Here is an 11,390-nt window from a genome sequence, read left to right as displayed (position 1 = left end):
GCCAAGGAAGGACCAGGCCTTCATGAAAGTCAAAAGCAAACCACACAAGACCTTTTGAGACCTCAGTTTCTTCCAGTGCGTACCTAGCACCTTCACCAACATAACATATTTGAAGACTGCTTTTTGTACACATAGATTTATTAGCATTACGATTTTGAAATAACCTATCAAACAAAGGTGCATTACCCTTTCTACAAAAGCAAGGTCAGGGGTTTTGATGCCTGCGGTGATGGGTGATGGGTCTCTCTTGAGGGGACAGTAGTCAGCACAGTTTGGGGGAATAGTTTCCCAAACAGTCCCACGCTACATGGGGCAGCCGGCAGTCTCCCCGTTGTCAGTGTTGTTACTGACAGCATTTCTGTGTTTAAAGATTTAAAAAGGCAACAAATTTCCAAGACAAAACAGCAATCCATATATAAGTATATTTGGAATTGGAAAAAGGAAACAAGAACTACATCTCAGGGGCTCTGGTGACACGTGCTCCTGGTACCAGTTAATAAATTGTTGCATATAGCTATGCTGCTTTAATTTTACAGCTCTCTTAGAAATGGAAATAGCACACACACACCCCGCCCCAAAATTGGCCTTGCTAAGTCATTTGAAAAAAACTATATTAAAAGGTTAACATTCTGAAGTAGTCAGTATTATGATATTACAGGCAGGGGAAAATATCATCCTTGGTCCTGACTGTAAACATGCTCACACTTTCTGGCCAATTTAAGATGAAAGTAAACGTGCCTATTCCCATCTGGGATAGTCACTCACTGACCACATCAGTAGTTTTTTTCTCTCACAAGTGGAAGTCCGAGACAGGTTTACATTTTTTTAAACTCAATTTACTCTGTACCAGTGAGGAGAGGATAGACAGTTGAGAATGGAGAGCAAACCAACACTCAGCGACAGCGACGCAGCGGACTTTGAGTCACACGCGGCGCCATCCCAGGTTAATTCCCAGAGTCCTTTGCACACTTATTCATGATTTTGCTCTTTGAAAGGAAGTTTTTTTCCCCCCTGTGCCGACTCCATTGCGAAAGGATCTTTTCATAAACGGCTTCTCCAAAAGTGGCTTCAGAAACGCTAACCCCTCTCTCCTGTCCAGCCTGGTTGGACAGCTGTTCAGCAGCGTGAGAAAGAAATCAGATTTTCCAGACACCTAGCAATTCAGATGGGGGAGAAGAAAGAGAGGGCAGCATCAGGGTTAAATGTTTATCTCAACAGCAACAATTGTCAAAACCCTACGGCCACATACCCAATATATACAATCTTCTTTTTTTTTTTTTTTTTTTGTAGAGACAGAGTCTCACTTTACTGCCCTTGGTAGGGTGCTGTGCCATCACAGCTCACAGCAACCTCCAGCTCCTGGGCTTAGGCGATTCTCTTGCCTCAGCCTCCCCAGTAGCTGGGACCACAGGTGCCTGCCACAACGCCCGGCTATTTTTTGTTGCAGTTTGCCCGGGGCCAGGTCTGAACCCACCACCCTCGGTATATGGGGTCGGCACCCCACTCACTGAGCCACAATCTTCTTAAAGGCATACATTTTGCTAAGACACAATATATATTTTATCTGGATACAAAATATTATTTGGAGTGAGTACCCACTTGTTTAATTTTTACGCTACTTAATAATTGTTGCTATTCAGTCTTCGTCCCCTGCACCATACATAGTTATTGTTTTGCTGTTTTTTTATAAAGAATATTTCAAGGGGCACTAATCAGTCCTGAGGATATTTTTAAAAATTCATTTAGAAAACAACTGATGATCAGACTCCAGGCTTCAGACAGAAGCACTTCCCTTCTGGGGCCTGTCCTGGGCCATTTGCCAAGTTCTCCATGGAGATGTCCTGTTCCTTGAACATTGGTGCCTTGTCTTTTGACTTCGCTTCAGTTCCTCACTGGTGGCTCAGGGCTGGGATAGTGCAGGATGGGGGTGGGGGTGGGGGGAGGCAGGTGCTTAGTGGTAGGTTTGGAATCTTAGAGCTCAAACTGGCCTTCAGTAACCTGAAGTTCAACCCCATATTTTGCAGATGGAGAAAGTGAGAGCAAAAGCTTATGTGCCTCAAGTAACAGGGCTGGCGAATCCAGGGGCAGTCCTGAGCCAGGGTTTGGGTGGGAACTGTCGCCACTCCCCCTTGTTTCTCTCCCGTATGGTTGCAGAAGGATTTCAACCCACTGACAAGGTGTTAATACAGATTTCGCCAGTAACAAAAGCAAAGATTTATCCACGATCTCTGGGCTTCATGCGTTAAATGCATCCCTTTATTATATTCCTGAAAAAAGCTCTATGAAGCAGGTACTATTATTTCCTCAGTATTAAATGAGGGCTTGTCAGCAAAGCCTTTCAAGCTGCAGATTTTACAGAATCTGACTCCAAGCCTGGGCTTCTAGGCTCTTCCAGAAGGACCAGAGAAAGGAGACAGACAATTATTTTTTTAACAAACAGACGTTGACAAAGTAAAAATTTTTGTTTTTCTTAGTTTAGGTAAATAAGTCTGGTCTTGGGCTCCTATACTTGGAAGTTGAAATGGGGCTAGAGTGCAAGAAATGTTCCTTGTCATTCTCCCCCAGGACTGGGAGGTTTACCAGCGAGGCCGCAGTCAGGGCTCCTGCCGGGCAAACTGTTCCCACTGAACACTATCAAAGTAAAAAAATTAATACCGCCCCCACCCCAAGAATAGTCAAGGAGTTTCAAAAATATTGTTCATGAGAAAATCAATCAAAAACTTTTAGTTAAACATTTCCCTGTGTTAACAGAGGAAATCTGAACACGCTGGAGAGAATGTCTTCTATTTTAGCTCCTCAGCAGGGATGGGCCTGTGACTCACTGCAGGAAGGGAAGCAAGCCAGTTCTTTCCAGAAATACTCATGATGCCACCTTTACACTGCAAAAGAAATGTATCAGTTCTGGTTATCGGATTCCTAAAACACCTCTAAACTTCCCTAAAAATATACTGATACACTTTGCTGATCACTGAAGGTGGCAGCCCATGACAGGGCGGACTCGTTAACAGAATAATATTGTCTATGTGCCTGGGTGGTGGACTTTGTGACGTTCATGACAAATATTATAAAAGCCTGTGCGTCACTCGTCTGTGCAATCATTTACTCTAAGCAGTCAAATTGGCACAAATACCATCCACACCGTCCCGACCTGACAGGGTAATGAGGAGAACAAAACCAGCAGAAATAGAAATATCGAAAACACAGTGAACGGAGAAACATGTCATTTATGGGCAAGGTGGTCTCACAAGTATTTTAGAATAAAGTACATTCCCAATTTAAAAAGAAAAAGCTGCAGACAAGTATCTCTCATTCAATAGAAATGTCATGAGCGAACCTCTGGGGAAAGAACAAAAGTAATTAGGAAAGCTCTTGAGAAAATAGACCAATCTATGGATTGTGACTCATCCCCTTGGTCAATGTGGTATCTTATAGAATCGATGACTAAATTGGTGTTGAATGCTCACAGGAGTAAAACAGGAAAAAGGGAAGCTATATTAAGTAAACGAGAGATAGAAAAATGACAGATGCAAAGCTCAGTGACAAGAGCAGCAGTATAAAGAATGAGATCACCATTCCTGGGCACATAACAACAATTTAGGGTTTATGTGACATCTTCTTATCCTAAGGGTAGTTTCATAAATTGCATTGATTTCAGTAATTAGATTGCGACAGGTTAAATTTTAGTGAAAAAAAAATTAAAGTTCAAAATGTCATCAGTGGCAAAAGATATATTAAAACTTAAAAATATTGCCATAAAACAACTGAAACATCATATAGAAATAGTATTAAATATTCCAAAGAAAGACATTTATTTTCTGAATGTCTGGAAAATTCAATGAACACAGAAGCTCAATCAATACTGTTGAGTAAATATAGGAATTAATAGTTCATGTGATATTTTATTGAGATCTGACATTTTGTCTACATTCTGCATCTGAAAAAAGTTCCTAATATTATAAAATTAGTACAGTCGGAGCTTTTGAAAAATGATCATTGTATTTTTAGTATAGTTTCAATAAAACTTAAATGTTAAATGTTTTAAGTTAAATGTTCATTTTGAGCATGGGTGAATGCATATAGAATAAATGCATATAGGATAAATAATTTTTGTGGGCAAAATACTTAACGTTTTATACGGACATGAGCATGTCCCCATATAGAAGGCAACCTTTAAATCATTCACAACAAAGTGGATATAGTCCACCATTACTTATACTTACATAAATGTTTCCTTTTCCTAATTTCTTAAATCTGCTTACATTTTTAAATGCAAACTCTAATAATGAAGGATGTTGCTTTTCTGGCACTTACTCCATGAGATTATTTTGAATTTATATACTCTACAAGTCTAGTCATCTATTCAAACATCAAAAATATAAGCCCAGCCCTTACCTCAGATGACGGAATAGGGTGACACCAAGGCGCAGCCATCGTGGACAACAACAGAATGAAGACGAGATTGATTTTCAATGAGCTGCAGAACGGGGGGGGAGGGGGAACCACAAACATTTAGTCTCATCTGAGCAAGTATAAGTAAAAGTGCATATAAAAATTCAGCATTTTTCTTTGTGGAGAAATTCAGCCTTTTACCCAATCATCCTGGACTCCCCCAAATCTGCGCAGATAGGCAGGTTTATTGCCAAATTCCTCACACTTACTGTCAGATCCTCCTTGGGTGGGCTTTTTATACCAGCAAAGTTCTGGAGGAAGAATGTCATCATGTCCCATCCTGTGTGACTAATTGGACTGGCTGTGGCCTTTTGTTCTCGTTAAGTATGAAAAGGACAGTAACACACAGGCAGTGTCACTGAGCCACCAGCTCTTGACTGCATTTAGAGTTTGCCATTAAGAACGTCCTTCAATAGCATTGTCTCCTGGACGGCATCATGGTGATGTAGATAGCTAGAGGTCTCAGAAGGAAGCAAAAGTTTTTCAACTTAGCATTTAAATGCTTAAGAAAAATGACATTATTTCTTTGAATGTCCCCGATGTCTTATTTCAGAGACTAACACAAAAGAAATCCCGACCAGAAAGAGCATCGGCCAGACAGGGTGTGCCGATTATTTAAATTTGCTGCACAAGATGCCCTTCCTGTAGGATTTCAGCAGTTAAAGCAGGGAAATAAATGTTACACCCTTCCCACTAGTCATGCAATTGAAGGGAGGGCACTGTGGCTGCCCCCTTCCAATGTGCATTTCCAATGCCTCCGGTCCAGGGTTCTGGGAAAGCCTGCCTGCCACACCGCCTTTCCCCCCGGAGCGTGTGGGGTTTTCTGGGAAGCTTCCGCTGCCCTTGCACTTCAGTGGACATCTGCATTAATAAATTGACTCGGGAGCTCTGAGTGTGAACAGATGTTGCTGAGGCTTACAATGGAGAAAAATACCAAGGGAGGTGCTTTCTGCTTGGATAACTAATGTTTCTGAGATGGTGCCAACGTTTTTAAATACAAAGCAACCGAGGATAGTCCTTCTTCCTCAAGGTCGCACCTTTTGGAGGACAAAGCTGCCCTGTGTCTGGGACATTTGCTGCCAGTTTGTTGGGGCTGCATTCCTTCCTTGGGGAACTGCCATTCAGATGATTTCATGCAATTGTCAATCATATAGTGACAGTTTGCCTGTCACAAAGAAAAGCAGGTGACTCAGACACTCAAGTGAACCTGGATCATGAGGTTAGGAGCTGGGGCAGGCAGCCCTAAGACCTATGCTCAGAGTTCTCCTGGGACATCATGTAGACATTGGGAAACAAAGGGCCTTAATGGAGGGACTGAGTATGCACACTTACATTTCAGTTCTCTGTAAATCCAGCTAAAATACACACATGGGATAAAGCCAAAAGGGTGAAAAAGAACATGACAACAACAATATTTTGCCAAGTGATGAACAACTGCCTAGATAGATCTGAAAAAGGTACTTAAGGACCCCTACAGACTCAAAATTTTATGAAAACAGTTAATTTTGTACTACATGTAGTGAAGGTGACACCAAAAAAAAAAAAAAAAAGGATTAAGTGTAAGTTTGTTTAAGAATCATCTCAATCAATATCACATCCTTTCTCCAATTCTCAATTCCAGATACCACCTACTCCCTGGACTTGGCAGGAAACAAGAGTTTTATCCTAAGGGGAGGGAAAAACACAGGGCCTTCTGCCCAAGAGGGTCAGGCGCCGAGGAGTGAGCAGTGCCCTTCTAAAAACAAAGCTTGAGTAAGTGTTGAACTCAATTCAGAGACCCACAAATCTCTTCCTTGACACCACCCTCAGCACACTGCCAAGATGATTTTTACCCTCAAGAGCAGTGAAGGTAATATTCTTCTCTGAGGAACCCCAGAGGAGAAACCTAGAGGTTCAGACATCAGGTTTCCCCAGTAAAAATATTTTAGCCAACTGCAATGTCTTAAAGTCTACAGTTGACAATTGCCAATAACTCAGAAAATCTTTCAAGGTACCTTCTGCCATCTTACTCTTTGATACAAACAGACAACCCACAGACAAAACGGAAAGGGTGGAAGGGGACTTATAAAGTCAGAATCCAGTAACAACAAAGATGGAAGGAAAGTCTACAGCAACAGGACTTTATCATAAAAAATAGAGACCAAAACAAACAGAAAAAGTAACTTGAAGGAAATAAGAGAAAATGATGCAGCAGAAGAAAGCTTTTTAAAAATACCTAATATTCTCAGAGAGAAAGGAGAAAATATTGTACCTATAAAGCAAGAAAAGAAAGCTATAAAAAGGGAGATATTCGAGGACCAAAAAAAAGCTCATGGAAATTAAAACTACTCGAAATCTCAGCAGAAGGATTAAAAGATAAAGTTAAATAAATCTCCCAGACATAAAGGCAAAAAAAAAAAAAGATAGAGGAGAAAAATTCAGATAATAAAAGAATATACATAGTCTTGCATATTCAACTTAGAAATAATGGGAATTTTACAAAAGACAGTATAAAAATAAAGGGGAAAGAGGCAGACTTAAAGAATTAGAACATTTTCCACAACACAAGGTTATGACTTTCCAGATGGAGAGAACGCTCCACATATCCAGCACAATGGATAGAATTCACCCACGCCAAAATACAGCAAGGTGACATTCAGCAAACTGAACCTTCCTAGCTTCCAGATTTCCTGCAAAATCTCAGAAGTCAAAAGTACTTTGGACTTCTCAAAAGCAATGCTGGGAGCTTAGAAGACAGAGCCTTCCAAATCCTGGGCGGGGGGTGGGGGCGGGAGGGAAGTTGCTTTCAATTTTCTGGTTTGTATACCAGACCTGGAGAGCAACAAATCAGACTGCTCCTCTCCCAACAAAACTCTGGGAGAGACTTCTGCAGGAGGGTGAAAAGTCACAGGATGTCTGAGTGTCTTGAGAGGAGAATTAGGCAATTGGGGAACTCAATATTGAATCGGTGACAATTCCATAGAGAAAACAAAAAGTGGAACTCATATTCGCTCTGATGTCAACAGCAGCATATAAGAAAGAAAAATAATCACAGTTAATAACTTGACTCAGCTAAAGGCAGCACTTGCATAGTTATAATAACGTAATTATTGACTAATGGCCAGTCGGAAGAGTGGTGTGAGAGAGGACGTATTTCTGCAGGGAAAGTGAATTGCCTAACTTCTGTAAAGGGAACTCGAGATATAATGATGAAACATGAAAGATAAAAATGCAACATGTTATTTAGAGATAAATAGGAAGATTATCAGCTGAAAAGGTTGGAAGTGATGATTCTGGGGGAGGAAATTGAAAAGGGAGCAGAGACTGCTCTTTTCATAAAAGCGTCTTTTAGAACAATTTGATCCCTTAAATAGGGTGCATGATTAACTATGATAAAAGTAAAGCTTTAGAAAATCGTATCATTACGGACTAGGTAGGCCTGGAGATGCCGGGGCACCTTACTACTGCGTAGAGAAGGCCTGCCTGACACGGGGGCCCCCACTAGAAATCAGAGAACAGAGACAGAGAGAAAGAGGAAGGGAGGGAAGGGGAAGGGTGGAAGAAGGGAGAGAGGGAGGCAGAGAGGGAGGGAGAGAGGGGAGGAGGGAGGGAGAGAGGGAAGGAGGGAGAGAGGGAAAGAGGGAGGGAGAGAGGGAAGGAGGGAGAGAGGGAAAGAGGGAGGGAGAGAGGGAAGGAGGGAGAGAGGGAAAGAGGGAGGGAGAGAGGGAAGGAGGGAGGGAGAGAGGGAAGGAGGGAGGGGAGGAGGGAGGGGAGAGAGAGAGAGAGGGAGGGAGAGGAGAGGAGGGAGGGGAGGAGGGAGGGACAGAGGGGAGGAGGGAGGAAGAGAGGGGAGGAGGGAGGGGAGGAGGGAGGAAGAGAGGGAGGGAGGGAGGGAGAGAGGGAGCTAAGGAGAGGTAGAAAGCAAGAGAGAGAAGATGGAGACAGAAAGAGATGGACAGAGAGAGAGAGATGTCTTCTGCCTTTGAAAGTAACCTTTGCTGCCTGAATCAATCGGCGTTCAGACCACCATGTGTTTACTGGACACATCCTCTTTGGGGCCCTGTGCCAGATTTAGGGGACCCAAGAATGAATAAGACACCCCTGGACCCCCAAGACTTACCTTAGGCTGTCAGCTAATGTTCAACAGTGGGGTTTGTTCTCTAAGTTCAAGTTTATTAAAAGCAGCACCCAGCCAGCAGAAGGGCACACCCCAGTGAGGGGCAGGGGAAATGACTCTGACTTCTGGAGTAAGGCTGAAGCCCCAGTGTCCCAGATCCCTTCCCAGGCTGTGAACCGAGGACTGACTTCCTTCCCCAGAGGCAGAGACTTTCACTACTTAATTTTAGGGAGTAGGAGCAGACTACCCCGATCCAGCAGCACAGTCACCCCAACCCATGAATGTTTATTGCAAGATCTTTCCTTCAACCAGGTTCCGCCTGTCGGGGAGAGAGAGAGGAGAGGGCTGTGCAGAGGAAGCTTAATAACATAGGCAGCTGCTGGCCGCACACCATAGAGGGCAGAGGTGGGACTAGTGGGTCCGGAGCCACCAGGGTTTGGCCTGGAACCGAAGTGTCTGGGTGATATTTCTGCAGCCTGGTGTCCGGGAGAATATTATGGTCAATCAGAACAGGGAAAGGCCCACTGTCAGCACCGAACGTGAAGGTCAGCACCTTCTCGTCTGGAATTTGTCAGACTTCTCCCTGAAAGCTGAGCCTTTTATTTGTCACCATGTTGCTGTCTCAGAGTCACCCAAACCCTTTTCACATATTTCCTCCCAACGTCACTGTGACTGCAAGACAGAAGGAGCAAACTCTTTTTGACTTTTGCTTCTCATTGGTCAGCCCTAAAGTGCACAGAGACTTTCTTAATCACCCCGCAGAAGTTCAAGTACATCCAGTCAGACATATCTGGCACTGAAAAATCAAAAAAGGCCTTTTCTAATCCCCAGAGCTTCCTGTTATGACACCAAAAAATTTCTTACAAGGGCCAACTTTATTGTACTGGGTTTCGCAACTTGCCAAAACTAGGGCCTAGAAGGTGTTCAAAGGATCTTAAGGTGATATGTGACGAGCTGGAAAAGGTGAGCAGATCACTGAAATTTAGGGTTTTAGTGTCTTTTAAAAAATGCTACAATCGATTTCATTGTCCCTAATTGTAACACACGTTAAGCCCCGCATCTTTCTGCATGTATGAAAAAATCGATTTAATTTTACTGCTTCTTAATTCATACAACCATTATGTCCTCTGAAAGTATAATTAAAATTCAGATGTGTCTAAGTGCATTTTCTGGTTTTATACTAGAGTAGAAGAAATAAAGGTTTGTGTGGAGCTTATGTTAATTTAGGGAGATAAATCACTCAGATTCGTGGCTGCCCCTGAGATGCTTTGTTAAGAGTTTTCATGTATGTGTTCTGAATGGGCCCAGTGCTCAAGATCAATGTTCTATGGAAATAAAAGGCAAAGAAAAAAAATCCAGAAGGGGGTGGTACTCATCCTGGTGGAATACAAACAGTGCAGGGAATTGCCCCGTTTGTTCTGGGGCCTGGCTGGTGACATCAGCACGGGCGATGCTGTGGGCTGATGCGTACTGGTGGTTGGGATCTGCCCTGTACCCTGCAGGACACTACTCACTGCACACAAGTACTGCCACCACCCCCAGCTGTGACAACCAAAAACATCTGTAGTCTTGACATGTACCCCCAGGGGAAGGGGAACCCAAAGCACCACCCGCTGAGAACTGCTATTCCGGAGAGAAGCTTCCTGCTCCGTGGTAGAGCTGGACAGGTCGGTGAGCAGTGTTTTATAATCATAGTGTCACAGTTAATTGGCAGCATATTTTTCTGTATTGATGGTGCATAAAATACAGTGCTTCTTATAACTGATGGGGTCTTAGATCCAGGGAGATGGGAGGTTCTTATTTTTAAAGCCATGGAAAGAAGCCCCACTGGGGACAAGGGCATATATGCTGCATGTTGGTTAAATAATTAGTAATAAAATGTGCTATCAGGTCCATTGACGTGTGCTCTTAGTTACAAACTTGTGCATATGGTCCTATTTTTCTTGCACTTTGGTTTTATTTTAATGATACTCTGAATTTGTTTTTAAGAAGGCAGATGTTAGATCAGACACAGCGTCCTGGTATCCTAGATGGCATTCTGTTTCGGAGATTCCATTAATCAGTGATATGGTACATGCAGTTTACTGTTGAGGTGCCTGGCATATAGCAACCAGATCTTTCTGAATAAGTGAGTGGCCTTTCCAAAGGAAACACTACAGAAAGGGAAAACCCTGTGGTACCTTGCTCTGCCGGAGGCGGGGCAGCCTCTGGGGAGGGCGTTTTCAGGAGTGTTCTCTGCAGCAGCCAGCATTACCTCTGTGCACTGCTCAAAGCATCTGTGAGGGTCCACGACAGGCAGGGCCTGGGTGAGGTTGAAGTGAACACCGCACAGTGGCGGTACAGGAGAACTGGGGACACCAAGGTCAGGGTGGGGTGGGGCCACGCCTGGCAGAGCAGAATGCTGGTGAAGGAGCAGGTCTGGGGGTGCTGCCATCTGAGGACCCACAGGGGTTTGGTCCCATCACCCCAAGGGCCAGGCAGGTGGACTCAGCAGGTCCCCAAGTTGCAGGGCCTGGACTCCGAGGGCCACAGAGTCTGTTTTTGGAAGAGTGTTCTGGCTGCCCAGAGTCGGCAGCTGGGAGGTCAGTGAGCTGGGTGGCCAGGCTGCACTATGAACTGCAGTGGGGACCCAGATGAGGCTGTGGGGCTGTGGACCAAGGCGGTGACAGTGACAGTGGAGGTGGAGACAGAAGTGAAATGACACTGCTGCTGGCTGGACGTGTGGGTGTGATGAGGTGACTGGGAGCCATCTTTTTCACCAGCTCACTTCAGCCGGGCAAAAATGCATCACCTCCAAAATGTCAGCCCCTTCCCCTTCCGCTGTGACGCCTCCATCACCCCCAGC

The 11,390-nt window shown here is 43.9% G+C and overlaps 1 protein-coding gene across 1 annotated transcript; it reads right to left on the bottom strand.

Annotated features, from left to right (window-relative positions):
• Positions 1-973: 973 nt before the first annotated feature.
• NPS (neuropeptide S) lies at positions 974-10,979 on the bottom strand. Its single transcript, XM_053583528.1, has 3 exons — positions 10,726-10,979; positions 4,393-4,474; positions 974-1,153 (listed from the first exon to the last, which is right to left on the bottom strand). Exons 1-3 carry the CDS (start codon positions 10,977-10,979, stop codon positions 974-976), a joined length of 516 nt encoding a protein of 171 aa, XP_053439503.1.
• Positions 10,980-11,390: the final 411 nt, after the last annotated feature.

This window comes from Nycticebus coucang, chromosome 3, assembly GCF_027406575.1.
Source record: "Nycticebus coucang isolate mNycCou1 chromosome 3, mNycCou1.pri, whole genome shotgun sequence".
In the NCBI taxonomy this organism is placed as follows: domain Eukaryota; kingdom Metazoa; phylum Chordata; class Mammalia; order Primates; family Lorisidae; genus Nycticebus; species Nycticebus coucang.
This window is presented reverse-complemented; position numbering and strand designations above follow the sequence as displayed.